The following is a 25,142-nucleotide window of genomic DNA, read 5'->3' on the forward strand; positions in this document are numbered from 1 at the left end:
CAGGTGCAAACCTTCACAGGCCTTTAGACTGTGCAAGCTTATTTTCTTTAAAACTGCAGGAATAAACCCTATGGCTTCACCTCGAAACTGCTCAGACGTTTTGCAACACAAAGGTATCAGAAGTGTTTCCACACGCAGAAAAAAAAATTAAATAAAGATTGGACGTATGAGACAGCTCTCTGACAGGTTCAGAGAGCCCCTGCAGAACCTCTGACAGGTCAGTTCTTCCCTCCACAGCATGATGAGAAACTATCAACTGGCTGCTTAAAAGCACTTTCACTCTCTGTTGCAACAGCCTGAAGAAGAGCCAGGCTAACAGCAGGCACTTTCACATAATTTTTCCAGGAATTCCCCAAATATTTTCTAATTTATTTGATACGTCATTTGGGGCTCGATTTTGGGTTTGGGGTTTTCAGCATGTCATGATCATTCAGTCACATCCCAGATTAGAGAGAGGGTTGTTGGCTTGCAGCCCTGCTCCTATGGTTTCCCTTTTATTAACATCTCTGCAGATAACCCCAAAAGCACTCCTAGAGCACCTCCATCATTTAATAAATCTCCAAATATTCTCTGGAGTTTTTTTGTTTTGGGTTTTTTTAAAGTTCAAATAGACTTTCTTTCAGTGAATAGGTACAAGGGTTTGGAGCAGCCAAGAAGGTGCTTTGAAGCTGCACCATCAGGCAGGAGGAGCAGCAAGGAGAGGGCAGCTCTCTCTCCTCTGTATCTACAGTGGATAAACCCAATCTCTTACTGCTCTGACCTGGACAAGACATACAAGTCAATGATTTGTTGCACTGGAGATAAGAAAAGAAGCCAATGTGCTGCCAATCTGAAATCAGTGAAAGGAGAGCTGCGTGGATATCAAAGGAAAACAGCTGAAAGGTGGGGCTCACCACAGCGATCTCTGATAACCAGGTTCCGGCCTTCCTTCAGGTGGATGGTCAGCAGGTAAGCAAAGGGGCTGGGCAGGTCACTCAAGCAGTCATTTGCTTCCTCCAGAGCCTGAGGAGAACAAAGAAATCAGTCACCAACACACAGCTCCTGAAGCACACCATGAAAGAGGCAGGTGTGCTCTTGGTTCTGTAGAGACAAAGTTCTCTTTTTGCCTCAGGGCAATCTTACAGAAAGGAAAAAAAAAAAAGGAAAAAGATAAAAGATTTCTCTCCCAGGCTTTATTTCACCACACAAGTAGCTAAGTACAAGCACTGGGTATGCTCAACAAAACAAGAGGTAACACAAGGAGGGTTATAGCCGAAAATGCGTGGCGATATTAACAACCACAGATGCCTGCACAGTTTTTCCAAATCCTATCAGCTCACTGCATGTTTTTTTCCTAGTCGTTTCTCGTGCATTCGTAGAATATCTCAAGTTGGAAGAGGTTTATCGAGTTATTTGTGCTCATCTGATAAACTCACAAGGAAGTACATATCTCACACAGCCACTGAGATGAGAGAACAGCATCTCCACACAGTTCTAAAAGAGAGATTCCCAGCAGCAGGCAATGCTAGTTGTGAGGTTTTGCAGAAGCAAACTCGAGAGGATTCTTGTTCATCTGAGATGCTGCCAGGGTTGCACACCTCAGCATCAGCATCATCCAGCAGGCACCTTCAGTGAAAACAGCCTCTGGACAGCACTTGAGAGGTTATCAAGAGGGCAAAGGTAGAGAAGTTCATCCAGAATAGGCAAACGTGCTTTACACGAGAATAACATTTCAAAACTGCCAAGGCCTTTTCACACTGCCCTAAAACTGTTTTCGTTGTCTGTCAAACCCTACAGCTGTGTTTGCTGTGTTTACTCTAATCCAATTTGTTCCTAGGCTGTTAGATGAGTCTTTATGCTGATGCTTTCATCAGTTACCAGTACAATGTAAATATTATATAATCCAGAATGTTTGGGTCAATTTTAAAACATCAGCAACTGCTGTGAATGACTCAAAAAATCAAACAACAACAGAAAACAAAACTACCACTAAACAAACAAAACCCTCAGAAACCAACAAAAAAACCCCCACATTGCACAAATCTATAGATGGCTTCTTCACTTGCTGGGTTTTTAAATATATAAGAAGCAGAAAATCTGAAGCTAAAATAAATTGTGCTTCTGATCAAGTTTCAAAATGCTTTAAAACGACAGGACTTACCACTTGATCATCAAAATTTTGAGATGATAGGGAAGAGTCAAAATCCATTTCTCCACATGGGTACTATAAAACAAAAGATACAATGAATCAGACAACAGTAATACAGGAAAATAAAATACTCCTAGAAGGAGTCAAGAAATTACTCATACATGTAATAAGTGAAATTCTTTTATTTCTGCTTATAGAACCTTCTCTCAACAACTTAAATATACATTTCTTTTTCCTGTTTTGCAGTAACAGCACTTAGTCTCTTGAGTTTAATCCAAGAAAATAAGTGCCTGCTTCCAGCTATTGGAATAACTTCTCCTCCCCAGCAGCAAGTGCTGAAGGTCCTCACCATAAACTCTCCTGATGCCTGAAGGTTATTGCATCTGGTGACAGGCTACTCTCACTGAACTACAATTTCCCCTTCATCACCCAAAAGGCAAGTTCCATGAAAAGGATTATTTTGCTTGGTTTGGTGGGGTGTTTTGTTTTGGTTTTGTGTGTGTGTGGTTTGTTTGGGGGTTTTTTGTGTGTCTGTGTGTTTGGTTTTGTTTGTTTTGGTTTTTTTGAAATAAAAAATGCTCAGGGGAAAAGTTAAAAAGAAATGGTCAAAGGGACAGGTGTCCTGGTTTGGGCTGGAATAGTTAATTTTCCTCCTTGTAGTTTGTACACTATTGTGTTTTAGATTTAGAATGAGAACAGTGTTGATAACATGCAGATGTTTTAGTTGTTGCTGGACAGGGACCACTGCTCAGCAACTCCACTGTGCATCACTTGTTTTGAATATTTTAATTGTTGTGTCATTCCTTTAAATTATTCTCTCTTCCTTTCCTGTCTTTGTCTCAACCGACCAATTTTACATTCGTTTTCCCTGATTCTCTCCCCAGTACACTCTGGGATGGAGGATTATGTCTCACACTGAGGGGGGAGTAAGCAAGAAGCTGTGTCATATTTAGCTGCCTGTAGTGTTAAACCATGACAAAAGAGAAAAAAATACATTGCACATGTACTTCCCCCTGCTTTCTGCAGTAAGTGGAAGATCCAAAGGTTTTTTTATCCAGTGCTCAGCATAGGAGAGAAAGTCAAACATTTCTTCCTAAATACTGACTCATCAAAAATCTTGAGGCTACAGTGGCACGACATCTAGACTGGACACACAGAAGGGATTCATCAGTCAAGACACCTCTGATGTTGTTTTGACTGCTAGAACAGCCTATGATCATCATTTAAGCTTAAGAGGACCTACATGCCTGGGCAACTCTTTTGGTCTAAGGCAGGGCACTCACAGCCCATTCAAATACAAAGATTTATGCAATGAATAACCTCAGTCTACAAAAATGCACACAAGATGGAATTCGATCCTCATGTGAAAATGTTATTATGTGCAGTGTGGTAACATCCAAACCTCTCAGATGAGAGAGGCATTGTGTGGAGCACTATAGAGACATTAAAAAAAAGAACTAGTTCCTGCACCAAAGTACATAAATCTTAGATATATTGACACGCTGAAATAAATATAAATATCCTTTGTGTAATTCCTCACCTCCTCCTCCCCGCAAATACATATATTACATATCAGGAAGTAGAGTAATTCAGCATTGCAAGTAAAATTTCCCTTGCATGACAGACAAAATTTAACATTATGGTTCCCACAGTAATGGTAACTTGGCCACCTTGCAAAAACACATTAAAACTGGAAAAAATTATCATCATAAAGAGCAGCAGAAGAATTTTCTCACACAACAGAGCTGAGTTACAGCTGCTAGGGGAACCCTAACTTTGAATTTTCTGACTAGTATGCATAAAATCTCACTTGTGTGCATTAAACTTAGTGTTTCTTGGAGTCTCTGGCTTCACAAGAATCTCCTTCAGGCATCATCATTGGCACTGATAACGGTTTCTCTTTACAGCTTGCTTTACATGGCACAAACACAGGATCAAAGAACTGCATAGAAATTATAATAATTTTAAAAGTACTGTCCTGGGTAGCTTGATATAATTTATAATAAAAAAATTACCCTCAAAGTTATGATTTTGTCTTTTTTCGACTTTTTGTTTACTGGCATTACACCCACAGATACTGAACAGCAATTATAACTTTAAGTAAAAAAGCTTAGTTTTTTCATCTTAGGTCCTCATAATATAAATTACTATTATACTAGGTAGCTATTTGCAACAAGATCACTGAATACAGATAAATGTCTTGGTGAAAATCTGGTCCTGAAATCTTGATTTTTATCAAACTACAGTGACATTTCTCAACTTTAAACAAAAGTCGACACATCCAAGGGGGCCACAGTCCCGAACGTATCCATGTGAAAACAAAGCAAGCAAGCGTGTATGTATGAACACATATATATTTAAATAAATCAAAAGTTCCTCTTGGCAAGAGGAACCTCTGTCTCCTCGTTTTCTGCAGAATGATTAATAATACAAGGGCACCGAGTGCATCAGCAACAGGACAAGGCTGGGGGTTGCCAGTGACTCACTGCAAAGCGCTGGCAAGAAGATGAAGTGGTGTCAGAACATCCCAGCAACGACACGTGGCCACGGACAAAAAAAGTGACACTACTGGAGCCCTTTACAACCTGAACCAGGCAGGGAGGGGATTCAATGCAAATTCACTTGCCTCTTCACCCCTCAGATTCGCCTGGCTGGGCTGCAATGGAGAACAGAAAGTAAATCTCTTGACAAATGCTAAAGACGGTTCCTGTGGCAAGAGCCTTTGCTGAGGATGGCACGTGCTGAGCGCCAGCAGCTCTGCACGGAGGGTTCAGAGCGATGGGAAAACCACAAGCCCACACTGACGATCATGCAGGAGGCTCCGAAAGCATCTCACGACATCGGGTGGCCAAAGACAACCAGGAAATGAGTAGGTGGCGTGTGACAAGCAATTCAGGGGGGAAAAAAAGCTCAACCTACATTTTTGCTTTTTTTAGTTTGTTTTGTTCCAGGGATCTGCCTTCCTTCTGATTAACCTCCTCGAGCAGTGAGTGATGCTCGCAAAAGAACAATGCTTGTTCTTTGAACTCACGTATTGCTCCTCACAGCAACCCCACCCAGTATTCAGAGACTAACAACCTCTGTAACAAACTGTTCTATCCAAGACACACAGAGTACAAATCCTGTAGCTGTTCATTTATGTACAGGAGAAGCTGAATACTGATGTTTTCATACAATCATAGAATGATTTGGGTTGGAAGGGACCTTAAAGACTACCTAGTTCCAACCTCCCTGCCATAGACAGGGACACCTTCCGCTACTGAGTCAGATTCAATATAATTAAATTTGTTCTATACTCCTCATCCATTTCTACTTTCCTTTGCTTCATTCTCTCCTATGTATTTTTGAGGAAAAAGATATTTCTGCCTTTAAAAGTTGCATTGGAGGCAGATTATAGGAAGGAAGGATATTCCCATAGCGAGATGATTTGCCATAAAAGTAAATACTAAATGATTTACACACACTAGCACATAACAGAAATACACATTTAGGGAAAGATATGAATGCTGCAGAAAATAAGCCAGACTCAGATTGTACATCTGGAGGAAGCCTGACTTGAAATTAAACTATTCCATCACTACACAGGTACTTCATTCTCCTTGAACACTTCATTTGCCCAAAATCAAATCAGGATACACCATTAACTTTGGTGTGCTGTGGTTAATTCTAGATTAGAGTTTCTAGTCTACAACAGCAGGAAAAAACTGCTGCTGTCGTTAAAACAACGTGGAAGAACTCCCACAATAATGAGAGTCCATATATTTGCCATATACTGATTGAGGTGCTACAAGTTTAGAGTAAAGTTTGAGCACAGAAACAAGGCAATATACTATTCCAGTCATTTTTTTTATGGAGCCCTCTGAATAATTGTACACTCCACTAAGATGAAGCCAATATGTGAACAATTTAGCAACACTAAACTGCAAGTGATGGTCAGTAATTACCGGCCTGACATTTTACATCACAACAGACTAGTAGCCAACACTGATTTGGTAGGAATACACAGGCCTTGGAGATGCAGAACAAGCAGTTTGTATCAGAAAGGACCATTTTCCCCACAGCAGCACTAACCATCATTTTGAACGGTGCAGTTAAAAAATAATTAACCTGTGAAATCACCATTCCCAGGAGGAGTTTAAACCAAAATGCCTGGTTGCCATTTTTGAATATTGAATGACTAAGGAAACCAGCCATAACTGCCACAATTAGATAATGGGGAAAAGGCTGCAAAAAGTTCAAAATCTAACCTTCCCAGTGAGAACTCAACAGCAGGACACATACTTCCACAAAATATAAACAAAGCAGATTTTTCCTGAAGTGTTTCATGCAGCCCAAATCCTCACCTGCTGTCTCTTTTATGAAGCCATCGTGCAACTCTACAGGATTCTCAATTTGCTCAGGCCAAGCAGGAATTAGTTTCATGTCAGTTTTGGAGCACATTGGTCTCTGATCCTCCTGTGCATGGGAAATTATGTCCAGCCACATAAATACTGACCACAGAGATGGGAGGGAAGGGTAAAGGGAACGAGACGGGGAATGTAGAGGGCGCATACTGGTTTTGCACCTCCTCTAAATCATCACGATGACAACCTAAAGGACAGTCCTGAGCATGATGCTACATGTTCTGTTCTCCATCACGTGCTTGTTTTGGTTAATTCCAGAGACAGGTAGAGTTCACTTTGCTCACAGTCATCTTTCAGCCACTACCTTCATCTGGGTCTTGAGTGGGTGAATGGTAAATTGATTTCGCTATACAGCAATCCTGGTAAACTCTAGTAACTAAAAAGCAAATGCACTGCATTTCAGAGCTCAAAGGGCTGCAGCAACTTTTGATTTAAGCAAGCAACTCCAATAAATCTGAAAAAATTAAAGTGCAATTAAAAATAATACAATAAAAAAATAATAATAGAAAAATTAAAAAATGGAGCAGGGTTATTTTGCAGCTCCAGACTGACAGAAAGGATAGCTGAATTAGTCTTAAATAATGTGTATATCATGTAAAGTTTATGTTTATTTGTATTCCCCATTCATTCCTTGAATAGAGCCCCCTCCTCACAGAATCACAGAATGGTTCACATTGGAAAAAACCTTAAAGATCATCTCGTTCCAATCCCCTGCCATGGGCAAGGATACCTTCTACTAGACCAGGTTGCTCAAAGCCCTGTCCAACCCTTGGTTGCATCTTCCACCCCTTTATAACCCAGACAATTAAGGAGAAGCACAACGAGCCCGAGGTGGCCACTGAGCCTGGGTGATGCTCAAGCACCTACCTCTGCCCCCTCGTCCGTCAGAGCCGCGCTCAGGTGGGAGCTCTGCAGCAGCTCAAAGAGGTCGTCGCTGGGTTTCCTCTTGCCCTCGGACACGGGGCTGCCCGCAGCCTGCAAGTCTGGGGGGGTGACAATCACCTCTGTCCGTGTCACCTGCTGCGACAGCCACGGCCAGTCCTCTCCCACTGCCCTCGCTGAAGCGCTTCTGCTTTTCAGGGACATCACAGACCTGGAAAAGCTCTTGGGGGAGCTGCTCGACAGCACCTGAGTACTTGAATAAGTAGTTTCTTCCTCCGTAAGAGTCTCCACCTCCAGCATGTCAGGCACCGACACGCTCAGACATCGGTCCAAGGAGTGCACCGTCCTCTTCATCATTTTGCTAGACCGCTTCTTCGTCTTCCTCACGCTCAGGTTTTGCAGGAATGGTCTAGTTTTCTGTTTCAGGGATCCCCATACGGATGGTTTATCCAAGTCCATTGCTGCCAGGGGAATCTCAGCAATGCCTCCTGCACAGAACAGCTTCAGCGATTCCCAGGGTGACTAAAAGGAACGTAGGAAGAAAGCAAGTCAATCACAGAAGTGAACAGCCGCTGGAGACTATGATTCATGTTGTCTCATCTTAAAACTTTCAGTCATTTTTCTAAACAGTTAAAACGGAGCATGTCACATTAGTAAGTGCTTTCAAATACAATCTGGTGGGTAGGTTTGATTATTTAGGAGGAAAACAGCCAGAACAAGTATTTATTCCTACACAAAAATGCAATGTCTGCCCACTACTTCATGATTGCAAAGAGGACACATTATATTTCTTCTTCTGCCAAGTCCTGATTTGTGAAAACTTGAGATTTATCCAATTTGAAACTGTTTCTGTACAAAACTTACTGATGGGAGTTAAATCGTGACATTGCGAGCACACAAAACCTGCTGGCAAAGCTGGCACTGACATTTCTGCTGACACTTTTCTAGGCTATGTAGGGTTTTGTTGGCTATTTCCAAGGCTACGTGGATTCTTACAGGACATGTTAATGGACAAGCACACAAGAAAAACAGCTCCACAAAGTAGATGGCTGAGGCTGAAGAGGGAAGGGACACTGGATACAAGGAATCCCATCTGAGACCCCAAAACATACCCTTACATTAACCCACTGTCAGTGAAAGCTGATGCTATAGTTTTCCTCATAGAGAAGGCAACTGAATGAAAATGAGGACAAAAATGGATAGCTGGATCAGCTACAGATTTTGAAAACCTATTGGTGGACTCAACTTTGAGTTAACTCATCCTGAGCATTTAGTCAGCTGGGAAGAAAAGGGGTACAACAAAATCACTTACTGTATCTGCATTGTAAGAGAGCAGTCAAATTGACACCTCTGTGCACAGGAATATCCTCACAGGAAGACTGTTCCGTGGTTAACAGCTGAGCAACCATCCTTATTCTGTGAAGCAGAGGTAGTCAAATCATCATCAAAACTCAGTAAGAAAAAAGCTGATGAAACCTGTAGATTTACTCCTTTATAGTCACACACTCAAAAGTTACAGCATATACCCATGTCCTCAGAAATATATAACCATTAACTACATGATGGCTGCCCCCAAAACTCACAGCATATTTACCTCCTAACTATTGCACAGTTGACGAAAAAATATTTATCCCACTGTTTTCCTGATCACTAGGAAAAAGGCCAGAACAGGCAACAGAAATACAATTGTTGGATGAATCCAGACAGAGAAATCAGTCTGCTTCCAAAGAAATCTACTCTTACTCCATTAATTTTGATGAGGTTGTAGAACCAGTTACTTAATAGCTTATTTAAATAACTTTATGACTAACCTTACCACACTTGCAGTGTTCAGGCTCTACAAAAAATGCTCTAACTGTATTACTGTGTAACTAAAGCTACACAATCCTCTCCTCCTCCCTTTATATTAATAATAAATATCAGTAAGTCCATGCATTCAGGAGGCAATAATAAGTTTTGCCCAAATAGGAAGGTGTGCTAGTATAGATATATCAGCTTAACGTAGCATTTTCACCTCTATCTCCAGAAGTCAGCCACAGTATTAAAGTGCACATGAACAAACTGAAATCATTTTCTCCCTCACAGCATCACTGAGAAGTAAAAACAATTTTCTGAACCTCACAGAGGAAGATTTGAGGTACACAAAGGCATGGTGGGTCTGTGTTTCTCACTGAACTCAGGTTGAAGCATAAGATGAACAGATTTACAGAGGGACAAGAAAATAAATAAATACCAACCCTATCTGACTGGAGATGGAGGGATGCCTGTGCTGGAGCAGCACCTGATGCCTTGCACAAGCTCACTGAGATGTGTCTGAACTTGCTCTCATCAGCTGAGAGCTTTCACTTCGGCTCTTCCCTCTTTGCATAAAAACTTGACGAGGTCTCCCTGGTAGCACTACATCCATCACATGCCAGCAACAGAAGTTATTAGGCACAATGTGTGCACATTTGTGCACACATTTGCACAAAACATTATGAAATGCAATGTTGGGACTCATTTAAAGAACTCATCTGCTGCCAGTGCTCTCTGCACAGAAACCTGGTGAAGCACAGATATTGCACAGAAACCTGCTGAAGCAAAGATATTGCAAATAAAGGCAGAGCCCAGCTCAACATCCACTTTCCAAGGCTCCTACTGCTTCCTATTCCCTTCCTGTTGTTCTCCACCCCTCTCATTTTGATGACCCACCACTGTTGTTTTTATTTTGTTTGCTTTGAGATTTTGTTCCCTAGCAGCAGACTTGTTCCTGTAGGTTTTTCCAGTTACTTTCCCCAAGTCAAATAATTTTTTTCATAATTACATTGCCTCAGTTGCTGAATAGAAATGCTCATTCAGGAAGGATAGTGCAGGGACCATACTGTATCTCTGAGACACACTTGCATTTAACCCAGAGTGAGAAGAGTCCTCCTCGAGCCAGGTAGGAAAACAGTGGAATTAAAAAAATTTAAAAAAAGGGAAAAAAAGTTGGATGAAAAGTTTCTGGGGTGTGGTCAAGGCTCCAGTAACCTGCTACCTTGCAGCTCCCACACTGGGGCGATACATTGATTGTATTTGCTGCACAGAGAGCACTAAATTGCCTAACTGAGGCCACAGAAGAAGTAAGCCCATCCTTGGTCATTAGATTGCTTAGAAGTTTGGCCATATTCTGCCTCTGAACCTTTACATCCACATTCCTGCTGCAGCTACAACTTCTCCTATATAAATACTGTATTTACAAATAAATTAACCAAAATGATGGCTACGATACACCATTAACAAAAAATGCACGATCTGTTCTAATCTGAGAAAAGGGTAAATAACAGTCTGAATGACAAATGCACCCTCAGAGATGCCATCTGCAGACTGGCCCTTTCTTCACTTCCCCACTTCAAGCAGAAGACACCACCACGACCAGAAATCTGTTCCCTAGAGATCAGCGGAAGAGCCAGGGGTGCCAGGATCACTGGGATACCCCCTACCATGCCATACTGAGCAACATAACAAAAATACTTAATTTCAGAGAGATAAATTCTCTCTTGCTTGTAAACCGTGTGTTCTCAGCACCAACATGTTGTTCTCAGTACCAACATGTTGTTCACATAGTCCTTATCCTCCACGGGCCAGAAGTTTTCCTTCTTCCTTCCCCAGCCTCAGAAGTTCATTGCCAACCGCATCGCCAAATATTCCCTAAGCAACCACAAGGAAAAAAGACATACTTTGCCAAATTCCTGGTCTAAGCTTGGCCTCTTTATTCTCTACCTTTCACTGGCACATTGTATCAAAAATCTGCAAACAGTAATCGTTCAAAGAGAAACATTTCCTGTTATCAATTTTAATTCTGTTGGTTTTAATTGAATGGCTCCTTGCTTTTATGCAGTGAGAAAAAAAAATATCTTTTTAGCCCATCTTCTTCAGCCCTCTTTTTAATATCCTGCTAAATCTCAAATGCTCAGAAGAATCCACATTGTTTAATGTTTTCCTATGGAGAGACCACTTTGATTGCACGTGTCATTTTTATTATATCCTTTTCTTTTGCTGTCTCCTCTTTTGGGGGTACAGCTCACTGTGACTGGACAAATATTTCTAGCATTTTATCCTCCCTTAAGTATCTCCTCATTATGGTCCTTGGGATTTTTTTTTACTTTTTTTAATGTGCTTTGTTTTCCTTCACTGTAACACTCCGTATGTACTCTCTTAAATTGTTATAATATTTAGAGCTAAATCATTTTTTAGATGTTCTAACAGGTGGCTCTGTGAGATATTTCAAATGCAATTGAAAGCCTAGAGAAACCATTCTGCAATTCTGCTTCACTTACTGTCTTGTCAGGAAGCCAGCAAAGCCACAAGTGAGAAATACTGCAAGAGAGTCTGAAAACATTATAAAAGTGCCCAATATAACTAAACAAATAAACTAAACAAACCCAAATTCATTTACACATTGGAAATTATGAAACAGATTGTCTTTCTTCGCTATGTAACCGTTCCCTGCACACCCAGAAGTGCACGATGCTCACTGAGGCACCACGAGACACTTCCTGCTAATACTTTTAAGCATCATCTCCCAAACCAGCAAGACGATAGAAACACTGCTGAGCACCACACCACCACTATTACAGCTTCCATAAATCTATTAATCCTTGTACCCAATTTGTTTATCCAATTAAGGTGAAAACTCTGGGTCAGTGTGCAGGCACCACCCACCTCTAAGGTCTGATTCAGCCAGTATGTTTTCAGCTACAACTAAATGGTAATCCATCACAGCTGAAAACACCAACATGCATCAGAGGCTGTTAGGAAGATGCTCCTCGCTTGGATGCATATTAAAATAGGTTCAAATTAGAAGGAACTAATGAAACTCCCTCTGTAAAACCTCTGTTGATTCTGGCTGTTCTGGCATAGGATATTCAGCCCAATCTCTGCCTGCCTGGCACACTCACTGACCTAAAACCTAACACACGAGACATTGTAAAAATTACAAGCAAAGCTAATTACATTTCTGCTCTGCAAAATAGTATTTGGCTATGGAAAGTTCTAATATGAGTATAACCTCTTTAGGTTTATAATTTCTGAATTTAGTGTGCTGAGAAACAAGGCTGACATCTAGAAGGAGATAAGGGAGAAGGGGAGTAAGGGACTGAGGTCTTCTTTTTCATACCCTTCTTTTAACTTTTTGCTATAAATTCCACTCTCTGGCCCTAGAAGCCATAAATTAAACCACTGCTCCCTGGAAGAGAAAGGAAAATATCAGGAAAATAGCTCTCAGCTGGCAGAACAACCACTGTGTGTGCTGGCTGGTTATTTCTATAACAGATCATACCAAGCACTCCAGGTTTTTAATTATAATTGTATCTCAAACACAGTCAAATATAAATCATTACTGAGAGGAATGACTTTTTCTAAAGAAACCAAAACTTCCTTCTTTGCAGTGGCTTATTTCAATGCCTTATCTGGAAATACAGTAACTTTATGGTAAGCACCAACAGACACAGAGATAAGAGAATATCATCCAAATAAAGTAACTCCAGTTTGTACTGGAGCATTCCAAACCCAGCACTAGTTACACTCATATATAATATTGAAAAGAAAAGGGAATACCTTACCAGGGGCAGGATGTCCCTTGGATTATCAACACCTTCAAGCCAGCGTTGCACTTCCTTTGCAGAAAAAAAACAAGTCCAAAATGAAAGGCTGACCTAGGTGGGCCTGAGGACATTTCTCCCTGGGTATGATCCCAGAAGGTAACACAGGACACTGAATTAGACAGATATATCTTAATATAGAGCAACTGAGACAGCCTTTTCTTCCTGCAGCATATGGTAAATACCTGAAGTTAAATTTGATAAGGCACCAGAAAAAGTCTAATCTCAATCTGATTTTGCACAGGCTAATTACCCTAGGGAAATCAGTGTTGGAATTATTTTTTGCACTAACAAGCATCAAAGGGAGCACACTGCTGTGGTGTAGCTAACATCTTCATTGCACAGGTGATTTGCTGCTAAAGCAGGGTCAAGGCTTGGCCAGCTTCCAAATCTTCCCACTGCATTTGAGCTTAAGCTTCCCTGTAGGGCTTCAAATGATGCCAGTCTGTGGATGCAGATCCTGCTCTTCTATTGCTCTACTGTAACAGACTCATTTTTAAAAGCATAGCAGGATGCTAAACTAAAGTAAAATAGAAACTTGACCTGTTGCTGTCAGCCAAATTAGTACCAGTGCTTCATAAGAGACAATTTTATAGGCTTCAACAGAAATAAGATAACCAAAAGAAATCAGCCCTATTTTCTTCATGTGAGGTGAAAGAAATCTACAATCCTTGCAGTAGACGACAAATAGAACCCAAGGTAAATACAAAGCTTAAGAAAATCCTGCTTATTACATGCAGATAATACAGACATCTGAATTAATATTTTCTAATTTAGGTTTGGGGTTTGTTGTTTTGCGTTGGGCTTTTTTACAGACCCCTAGATTTTATGCTCTGGGCTTAGATCCCACATTTGGCTTTCTGATTTTTATTTGGCTCAAATGTGATGAGCTTCATCTTTCACAAACACATGAAACAAGCACTTATCACACAAGAGAGGAACAAGGGCACTTTAACTCATTAGAGGCTCTTTTGCACAATCTGGAGAGCTTTTTTCTCAACATTTATGAGCAGACAGGAGCTATGAGAAGTAACAGAACGACCAGCTGCTACAAGCATCTTAAAATAGCATCTGATAGTGAAAGTTACTGAGAAAAAAACCTACACCTGCCTCCAGCTTATGAAAGTATTGCTTTCATTTTGCTTCTGTCTATTCTAAAATACAAGAAAAATGATGAGTATGTGTGGAGGAAATGAAGGAGGAAGTGTTTGGGTGTATTTTTACAAAAATGTTTCACAAGTTCCTTCCACTTTTTCAGCTTCCTTCAAAATATTGTGGCTTGTAATTGTACCTGTACAAGCCAGAAGGCCCTTTCAATCTTCTCAGTCTAATTCATGGGGTTGTACCAAGCTGGTACAATCGAATCTGATCTTTACAATGCAAACACAACTGCTGAGCATCAGACCTCTCCAGGGACACCTATGCATGAAGAAGATCTGATTCCTGCAGCCCTGTGCCACAGGGGATGATGTGCACCTCAAACCAGACTCCAGGAAAAATCCCAGACTGACAGATCCTGCCCTCGGAATGCACCGTGCCATGTGCTGAGGTCACACCAACAATTGGGACAGCTCTTCACCATTGACTATATCTGTTTTGTAATTTGCCTCATTGTTCCCAATCAAATCGGGTGATCCCTGGGAATGGTGACACCTGGAGCAGGGGAAGAGGGAAAGTTGATGAGCAGCAAGAGGAAGGAGAGATGTAGGTACAAGCAGAGTAAGAGAGAGATAAGAAGAGCTCCAAAAAGAAAGGAGGTTATCAGGGCTCACATGAGGAACAACACAAGAGAGAGGCAGATACACAAATACTGAAGGAGCTGGTACCTGCTGGAGCAGCTCCAGTGGGAATCCAGCCCTGCACCTCCTTCCTCCTCACTCTCTCCTTCAACCCCCTGTTCCCCTCTCTTATAACAAAAGGTTTATTTTTATAACAAGAGGTGCACAGAAATAGATCCTCCCTTTCCATAACTCTCAGGGAAAACAAACCTAGGAAGGAAATTGGAGACTCATTTCCACTGGAGGCCAAATCAACCAGTGCCTCTTATTATCACTTAAATAATATATTTAAATAAAAGAAGTTTGTGGCCATATGCAAATTACTTTTGCGTGCATCAACATTGCTCCCTAAATAACTACTATTACTGTCACACTTCTTACCAAAACTCAGTGACTACAGAGGAAAGATCTATTAAAAGCTCTGCATGATCCTTTAACAACAATTTACCAAACAGAACACTTCTGATTCATAAAAATGGCCTGGTGATAACTTGAGCAGGATAACCTGCACTAAGCTGTTGGTTTGCCCTCTTTTTTCCTTACCAGGGCATATTTCAACAGCAACATGGCACAAGCCAGGCCCAGAGCTCACGGTGAGAGTTGGGCACACAGGAGAGTTGAGATTTACTTTGAATATGTATTGACCTGTGTGATTAAATATCTTTTCACATTTAACATCTCCACACGGTTTAGGTGTATCTCCAGATAAAATGATCCAGTGTTTTTGCAGGCTTTTAATTACCACAGGCAGGAGGCTGAAGGCAACTGTCCCTAAAGGGAGGTTGGTGTGTTGTAGCATAGCCCCGAAGGAGGGAATTGCACCAGTAATAGTCCTCATTTTCTGCAAGAACCTCGAGCCTCCTTACAGAAAATCACTGCACTTACAGATCTGGGGTTGAGCATTGCCACTGAGAAACTGGAAAATCCACATACAAAGAAAGCCCTTAGGAAGCTCTTGGTGAAAGCAAGTGTTTGCAGGTCTCATCCTGGACAATAATTTAGTATTTTAAATATTTAAAGCCAATGCATACAATTCAAGTCAGTCACACTGCTCCCCTGAAGTCATGACAGCAAAATGTTCAGCATGCAAATAGCAGCATAAACCTAAAGACTCATTTAACTCCTTTAAACTTTTTTATTTCCAACTGTAGAGATTAAACATATGCCAGCACACATCTCTAAATGCCAGCCATTTCTCACAGAAACAAACCAGCCTTGAGGTTTATCTTTCCTTATACCATCTGAGTTTTCAGCCTCCTGGCACTAGAAATAGGCACCTTGTCTCCAGGTTCTGTTACAGCATTATTTTCCCGTTGAGATCAGATAAAGTTGGTAAATTTAACTTAAATGCATTGGTATTTACACTTTGGCACTTCCAAAGTCTTAACACTGGTGTTTCAGTTTGCTAAAGCTGAAGTCCCTAAATACTGGCATCATTATAAAGAAAACCACAAACTGCAACTCCAATAACTATTTTAAGCTGGAATAAAGGGGTCTAAAATAAAAATATAAGAATATTATGCTGGGATGAAGAAGTGGACTGTTCAGTATTTTACCTGCAGAAGTTCAGAGAACCTCAACTATAGCAAAGCCCGGTTTTGTTAATTCTGGCTCCTGTAAGTGATCTAATCAGAAAAGCTCCCCAAAACAGAAATACTGGCATTTTAGAGCCAGAATGACTGAAGCAATTTAAAACTCACTTTCAGTTCTTCTATGATTCTATGTGACAAACCTGCTCTGTGAAAACCTGCAGACACATTATAAAGTGCTTAAGAAACGATTTGGTTCTGATTCATCTGGGTTAAATACGCCATAGGCAGGGTGGGGTAAAGTTTGCTAAACTTTAAATACCCTCCCTTAAGCTTATCTACAGCTTCTTTCTCATGCTGTCCAACCACACTGGCTGCTCCTTTGTACACTGCTACCACAGTGGGTTTTTTTGTTTTTAATTCTCCTTTCAAGCATACATAGCCTCAGGCAAAAGAGTTTAAAACAGATCAAGCTGACCACCACACTTGTCATTATCGTGCCCCATTCATATATTCTCAAAGTAAATGTTAAGTGAACAAATTATGACCACTTAGCCCTTAATTAACTAACAAAACACAGAGTTTATTAATCATGGATGTATAGTTCTGGTGAATACTGACTAAAAGGTATTTTAATTCAGCTGTCATAATTACGCAATCTCCTATTTTGGCTCAAAACCAAAATTTTTCAACAGGCATCAATAAAAACCTTTAAAGATGTAGTAATGTTTTTTAATGGATCTAAGAACTATTCTCATTCCAGTTCCCTGTGTCCAGCAGATATGGACAGGAGTCAGCAATTTGGCAAGTGCCTTGAAACACAAACTGCTCACAGTCAGATATACAGATTTGGAAGTTTTCTGATTCAAAAAACTTTTACACCCAAGTAGATGAATGCATGATCTTCTCCAGCTTTCATTTGCTTAGCACCAAAGACCAGACAGATTTTTTGCTAAATGCTACTATGAGGCATGCGAGATTGCTTGGTTGATGTGAGAGACCAGAAATCTTCCTGAACTGAACACAAATGTCTTTAGGTTGTAATGAGATTTGTATTTTAAATCACAGTTTTAAAGAGATGAACAAAATTCATCCACTTATACATTAAAAATAAAATAAAATCACATCCCAACCACAAAAGCACTATTCCCACTATCCGAATTTGGGTAGGGAGTATATATTTTAAAATAATCACAAACAATCTCAAATAGCAGGATTTCTACAAAATTCACCAGAATATATAACTGGAATTAGACGTTCCCATTTAAAAAGAGAAACAAGACAAAACAAAACTCTACAGTTAATTGTTTCCAAGTACAAGAAACTGGGAACAAAGCCTGCTATTGAATGAGCATTAATGACTTGCCATTTGGTTCTGCAGATGTTTCCCATGAGGGAAGACAGCAAAAAAACATTCCTCTTGAAACCCAGGGAAGCAGCAACAAGGAGGTGAGTTAAGCTCATTCAATTGGATATTTTTATTTGAAATTGTCAAAACCATTAGATTCAATAGGATTTTTCTTCAAGGGGAACCTGTATCCAATAAAATTTCAAAGAACTGAGCTCTGTAATGAGTCAGGCTTTAAAAAAAACCAAAACATAGCCATGACAAAATGAGCTAAGAGAGAGATTGCCCCATCCTCGCTGACAGCTCCAGATCATCGCCACCTCCACATTAATGGCAACAAAGACAAATGCCTGCTCAAATAAATTAGCATGGCCATCTCGTTTCCATTCATCTCCATTAAAAGATTTTCAAACGACATAGACTACATACCCTGTCCTGGCTAGGAACTTACTTTTAGAGCAGGGCTTAATCTATTTGGGAGGGAAGAATGAAAGTACACTCATAAATCCTGAAAAGAGCTGCTTCTGAGTCTTAATTTACAGCGCTACACAAAGTTAGAAATCTCTTATTTCTAAATTAGCTCTTTTCTCAGATCTTAAGGCAACAAAGCTTTACAATTCCAAGAATTTCCAAAACAATGAAATTCCCCCAAACCTAAAATTTCCAGTAAAACAAAATTTACTTCACAGACTACAACTGTAGTTCTTAGGAGTGGGCAACAGGAAGAACTGTCAAGGGTACAAGCACTTCCCAGAAAGGAAGGATATGAATAAGATCTCCCTTTTTTTTTTTTTTTTGCCCCATCCCAAAAGGCCAACAGAACAAAACAAAGATCTCAAAACCTACGTTAGTATTTAGCTTGCATTTTAGCAAGTTGTGTTTTGTGGGAAAGTGAAAACAAGCTAGTGAAGGAGCACCTGTGTAAATACATATGAAACAGGCACCCACCACTGCAGGCAGAAAAGTCACCCCCTGGGTCCCCCTGCTCCGATCTCGCCGTACACTTAACCAACAAACCGTGAGCAAGAAAGCAAAATAAATGGTTTTAACTAAGGACCACCAGACAGTGTTACCAAGAGGCTCCCCTGCAAGACCAACCTACCCACACAAGGGTCCTCTCTGGTGGCAGGGGAGGTCGGACACTGGAAGTGTTCCAGCTCCAATTCCACAAGCAGCCTGGAAGACTCCCAGCTCAAGGATCTGTTTTCCTTAGACAAGCAGCAGCCGAAGTCAAGGGGAAAGGACAGAGGAAACACACAATTTGTCCCCATCAGCCCTGACGTAGGTTTTAACAGTGAAAGTATCAAAAGAAAGGGTTAATAAAAATGCCTAAAGGTCAGCAAGCTGCTTATATGAAGATAATAAAAAAGGCTCCTTGGAAAAGCAGTAGACATTTAAGAAAATAGAAATCAAAACTGAAATCATAACATCCTCCAGATTTTCACACAATAATCCAATCATTTCACAAGTGATAAAACAATTGAGCTTTGCAGCAGTAGTGCAGCCTTGCAAAAGGTCAGCTCAATCTGTGTTCTTAACAGATTATGGTTATGAATAGCCAGTTAATCAAAACTTAAGGAAACACAACATTGAGCACACTATTTACCTCAGGTTTTTCCCCCGAATGTGAAAATTGAAATTACATCTAACCTTCACCTGCTTGGAACCATTCCAGACAAAGTAGCAGTGATCTCAGAAAAACCCATCCACATTTCCATCACATATAGCATGCAAGGGGACTGCATCACTCCAAATATCAATTTAGCCCAATAAGCTGCCTCTAACTCTGACTGAAAACAGATGCTCAGGGAAAGAATATAAGGTCAGGAAATTATACCGTGATTCTGCCTGCAAAATAATCTCCTGGCTTCCAGGAATCTGTGATTTAGGAGTTGCTTCAGCTAGAAATTGTATCTGCATATTTGTGATTAACAGTCCCAGCATACTTTTTCTCTATTAATTTGCCAAACAACTTCTAAAATTCATTTGTATCTTAACAGGAAGATATTGCAGTAATGAGTTCCATACACAAATTATGCTTGTGTGAAACAGAAACATAATTTAGCTATGGAAGCATTTCACTTTTATTGAAAAGTACCTGAGGAAAGAAAAATCATTGAATCTTGCTCATTTATTCTCACCTCTTTAAAACCTTGAGTTACGTGAAATTAGGAGTAATTGTTCTCTGTTTACTCCACATCACTCAGATTGCACCCACTTCTGCATTCTCCTCTCTAATGAGCTCTCTTAATTGAAAAGCACAGTTCATTCAAGGAGCCTGGTTAATGTTACACCATCCAAACTTAACTGGCACACACCATAGACTTTTTTTTTTCCTGAGATAATTGATTTGCCTGAATATGTACCGTAGTACAAAACAACCTAAGTTCAAAACCATCTAAGAATGTTTCAAGAAAAGTTAATTAGCATCTTATTTTCTACAGTCTTAACAAATATTTTACCAAATAATTTCTCAGTTGAAAGAATAGCTTAAACAGTTTGAAAATTACCTCTGATTGTGTAGCTTTTCAAAGGACTGAATTTTTTGATTAAGAAAAACTAGCAATTCCTAAATATCTTAAAAAAATGATAGCAAGATCCTCCTTTATATCACTCCAGAGTAGCTATATGAAGAGTTAGTGTAAACACAATTATACTCATGCAAGTATTTACCCTGCCCTGGCACAGCAAGGCATGTGGCCACAGGCATGTGCCAAAAGTCAAGTTTGCCTTAGGAGGTGCCATCATCAGGGCAGGACAGACAGACTGCATAAACCTAGTGCCTTATACTCACATGATCCAGGGAAGATGGAGGACATCTAACAGAAGTGAAGTTTCCATTAACAAAGCCTCCTTACTACTGATCCCTAAATTGGACCAAAACTATCTGCCCACGCAGCAATCCGCCCACTCCATGGCTATGCTGGTAAACCTGTAGTTACACCCAAGCAGATTTCTTCAAGGCAGAAATTGCCAGGCAGATAATAAGATGATCAATCACTTAATCAAAGATAGTAGAGATGGCCTAGTTTCTCTTAGGGTTCCTCATTAGGACCCTCACACAGAAGACAATGGGGTGTTAAATTCTCACATGGAAAACAGAAAACCTTACATGGATTGCAGTGGAATACAGAAAGAAAGACTTGGTATCGAAATACAAGTATTGCCTAAATATGAATATTCCATCTGGTTCTATGATTTGTTTTTTTTAGAAAATAAAGGTGCACTCAGGTACAGATGTTACTCGGATACACAATTTGAAATCAGAGTTTAGGGCACTCCTGCTTCCAACATCCTCACAATCCTGCAAACACCAGTTTAGTCCTAAGAAACAGATCCCTTGAACCCAGGGAACATTTAAGTGCTTAACTTCATCAGGAATATATTGAGGAAAAATGATCTTTTTCTTATAAAAACCATCTATACAAGCGTGTTATCTAATAAGTACAAATGGAAGTAAAATGGGAATGTGGGAAGGGTGCCAATGTAAATCCTTCAAATCTGAGGAAATCGGGAGCAATTTTCCACTCTAAAATGGAAACAACACAGAGGAAATGCAGAGCATATTTGTCATGCTTTGCTCTCCTCTACTAAGGTAAAACTTCCCTCCCCCCAATGCCCAGGCAGAGGGACCCCAGCCAACATGGAAGGGATGAGACCCCAACTCTCTGCACCTTGGACACTTGAATTCAAAGCCCCAGTTCATGATATAGGTGTTGGTGAACCAAACACATAAAGCCCAAAATTCTCATAACGAAGGGACAGCACAAGCTGTTGTACATCTTGCATGTATTTGATGGCCACTGGTGGAGGCCTCATGGCAACCTTCAGCTAACAGTAATAAAGATGAGATGGCCAAATCTGCACAGTAGAGACTAAAGGAGCAGAAGCTTCTTAGTATCAAAAACTCAGTATTGCCTGGAAATCTCAGTGGGAGAAACAAAGAAGCTTCTGGGATGAGGTTTATCCCCTGTTCCCAGCCCACTTCAGCCACACACAAAGCCTGACCCCGGCTTCATCACATCCCAGCAAACTTCAACATTCAAAGCACAACCACTATTCTCCTTAGGATCACTTGTTGCCTGAGCAGGTACATTTTTTAATAATCACCTGTTCAAAAAAGAGATATTTCATCAGTGCAGGTAATCCAAAACCAGTTGCTTATATTACCAACTATAAAAAAAAAAAACTTGCAGTGAAATTGAGACAATTATGGTACTAATTACCTCAAATGACATGATAAGCAACAATTCTAGCACTGTTATAGCCTCATACATCAGCCCAAGAGGGGATGATTACAAGAATCTATTTGCTATTTAGATACCCAGTTTCCTGATGAGGACAACAGTGCCCCTCCTCATGCCCTTGTTTATAATTGACACCTTAAATACACATATCTACAAACTATGCTATACCTTCTTTAATATAATCATAGTTAAACTTTTCTTAACACAAAATCTTTTCTTAGCACAAAATCTAACATCCCTAAGGAAAAATAATGCTAAAATTTTTGAGAAATAAAATGAAAACTTCCTCTCTGCACAGTTTTCTTCAAATTATTCTTCCCACTGCTACTGGAAAGTGAAACTACACATACTGAATCCATCTCCTACAGCATATGAAAGCTTATTTGCTTTACGATAAGCTGTTTTACGATGGTATTGAACAGCAGCTAGAAATCAAACAAGTAGAATTATTACTCAAATACACCCATTCATCCTGACAGCCAAATCGACCCACTCAACAGTATCATCTTCTCAGAACAAATCAAAATCACTGCAAAATACATGACAAATTCTACAGCTTAATCACAGGAAATTAATACTACAATATCCAGGTGAGAACTTCTATTTTCTTAATGCCATGCAGCAGCAATTCAGATTTCGGTGTGCTTTGAACAACTGACTGTCATAAAACTAAGGGCACCAACTGGTCTCTTGCCAGTGGGAGGGAAACACCAATAAAAAATCACATTGTTTTTCATTTGCAATCATTTGAACAGATCTTTTTTAAAGAACTGTTTATCTTACGCCTTACATTTCCCTCAAAGGTGCTCTTAAGCAATTTCCCTCCACTGATGCACTTTTGTGAATGTTTTTCTTTGCTGCTTGTTTGTTTTCAGTTTAGGGATTGTTTTATTATTACTATTAAGTGGCTTATTTATTTAGTCAAAGTCAATAACCAACCAACTCAGTTTCAGTCAGCAAACGCACATCGGGATGAAACAGTTCAGTGCGAGCTGGCTGGGTAAGGAGAGGATTTCCCCAGCATCTTTTTTTCACAGGAGCAGAAACAAAAAGATTGATCCACCCAAGGTGCGAGCAGCACCTGGTGCAGCATCACTAAAGCGATACACACAGCAAAGCAAAGCGCGCAGCAACCCCGAGCCTCCCACTGCAAAGTTAGTTCTGTCGGGTGACCGGGGGAAGCGAGAGAGCGACTCGGCTGGCAAAAAACCGGGCGAAACCCATCAAATATCCAGAAGAACAAACAAACAAAAAGACAAAACAAAAAAAGCAACCTACATAACCGCCCCCCAACCCGGTTCCTCGGGTTCCTCTGTCACAGCGGACCTCGCGGCAGAGGGAGGGGGGAAGGAGCCGCTCCCCGAGCGGAGCGGGGTCCCCGCCCGGGGTCCCCTGTCTGACGGGGTCCCCTGTCTGCTGGAGTTACCTGTTCTCCGGGCCGGGTCCGCACAGCGCCCGCAGCCGCCCATCGCCGCCGGGGACTCGCTCGGCGGACGCGGTCCCGGGGCGGGCACGTGTCGCTGTCGCCGCTGTCACCGCCGCCCGTCCCCTCCCGCCCCCCGGGGCGGTGCCGCCCGCCGGCACCTCCCTGCGAGCTCCGCTCCGCTCCCCGCCCGCCCCCGAACCGCCGGGGCTTCCTGCAACCCGTCCCCGCCAGCATCCCCTCCGCACCGCCTCCCCAGGGCATCCCCCTGGGGCATCCTCTTGGAACATCCCTGCGCGGATCGTGTACCTCCGAGCATCACCGTCCCCTCTCGGACCTTTAGCCTTCCCGCCCACTCCCCACCAAGACCAAAGCACTCCCCTCACCAAACCTAAAACCCCAGGGTTTTGCCCCCAAAACCCAGGGACGTCGGGGACAGCGGTGGCAGAGGGCAGGGGACTGGCAGCACTTCCCTCCCTGGAGAGTCCTGGGTGAGGGTGGAGCCAGAAAGGAAACTACAGGAATGACGGAGGGCCAAGGGAAATAAAATCAACAGCGGCACTGCTGCCACGTAACACTTGTTCTTGGCTGCATCTCCCAACATGTTTTATTGGCAGCATCTCCAGGTACCTGACAAGGGAGCCAAGGACGGTAGCTGTGTTCCAGGCAAGGAAACTGAGGCAGGATTGGGTGAGCTGACATGCTTACCTGCCATGTCTGCAGCTGAAACATGGCACCACACGTGTTTCTTCGTGAGTTTGCCACAGCACGGAAAGGCAAACACCTCCCAACAGCACCTCCAGCACCAGGTTGTTTCTGGAGCACCCTGGGTCGCACACTCCACCACGCACCTTCCCAGAGAGCTCACACACATCACCACTCCCACCTATGGTGTTTAACATCCATTGAGGGTGGTATCACTACATGAGGTGCAGAGCAATGGGATGGGGAAAGAAAAGCTTGGTGATGGAGTATATTTACATTCCAGACACATGATTCCAGTCAGAAATTACATGTTGTCTAAAGGCATAGCTGACGTAGTGACACTCACCTCACACCATCGACTGAAACTTGGTGATGCAACCACATTGTGCCATTGCTAAACAGAAGTTGTCGTGGACATGTGGTAAGAGTTTGTCACAGTGCAAAGAATTGTTCACTAATCACTGAATAAAAATGTGGGGAAAATATAAAAGCCGTTACTCCAATTTTTTCAGCCAGATCTGGAGAGAAGTAATTCGGACATACAGTCCTACACAGATCCACAAAATCAGGATCAAGAAGCCAGCAGTTCAGGATTAAGGAGCTACACGTCAGTAAGATTATTGTTTGGACACATGAGCAGTTTTAGAGGAACAGGGCATTATAAAATAAAAAAAAAAAATTGACAATTTGCCTCCTGACTTAAAGGTCATGTTTAAATGGCCAGATCCTGGTGTTCCAGCACAACCTCAACAATAACATGGGTTACTGCAATCAGTATTACAACAATAAACATACAAGTCTTAAAGTGCATAGAACTTCCCAAAGTTTTGCTAAATGCTAAACAGGCCAGTTTTACTCAGCTCATGCAATCAAAAATTCAAGGGGAAGTTGGCTGAGAACAGAAAACTAATCAACAACCTCAACTGAAAACAGATAAGAAAGAAAACTCGTGCCACTAATGTTTTTGTCTTCCTTTCATCTAAACCAAGAAAGGTATCAGATTCAAATAATTAGATAAGTTTAGAGCTAAAACAACACGGTCTTCAAAATACTTTTCTGTTGGGTCTGTGATCCCACA

The 25,142-nt window shown here is 41.2% G+C and overlaps 1 protein-coding gene across 1 annotated transcript in view; it reads right to left on the bottom strand.

The window, feature by feature from the left end:
• Nucleotides 1-23,410, bottom strand: part of MCTP2 (multiple C2 and transmembrane domain containing 2) — a 119,487-nt gene extending 96,077 nt beyond the window's left edge. Inside the window, exons 1-5 of the mRNA XM_027644626.1 lie at nucleotides 23,363-23,410; nucleotides 8,726-8,829; nucleotides 7,399-7,935; nucleotides 2,141-2,203; nucleotides 894-1,002 (exon numbers count right to left, since the gene is read on the bottom strand). Of these exons, the coding sequence (XP_027500427.1) occupies nucleotides 894-1,002; nucleotides 2,141-2,203; nucleotides 7,399-7,872 (646 nt within the window). The 5' untranslated portion in view covers nucleotides 7,873-7,935; nucleotides 8,726-8,829; nucleotides 23,363-23,410. The remainder of the gene's footprint in view (nucleotides 1-893; nucleotides 1,003-2,140; nucleotides 2,204-7,398; nucleotides 7,936-8,725; nucleotides 8,830-23,362) is intronic.
• Between the last annotated feature and the right edge of the window lie 1,732 nt (nucleotides 23,411-25,142).

This window comes from Corapipo altera, unplaced genomic scaffold, assembly GCF_003945725.1.
Source record: "Corapipo altera isolate COAL_440 unplaced genomic scaffold, ASM394572v1 50, whole genome shotgun sequence".
NCBI lineage: Eukaryota > Metazoa > Chordata > Aves > Passeriformes > Pipridae > Corapipo > Corapipo altera.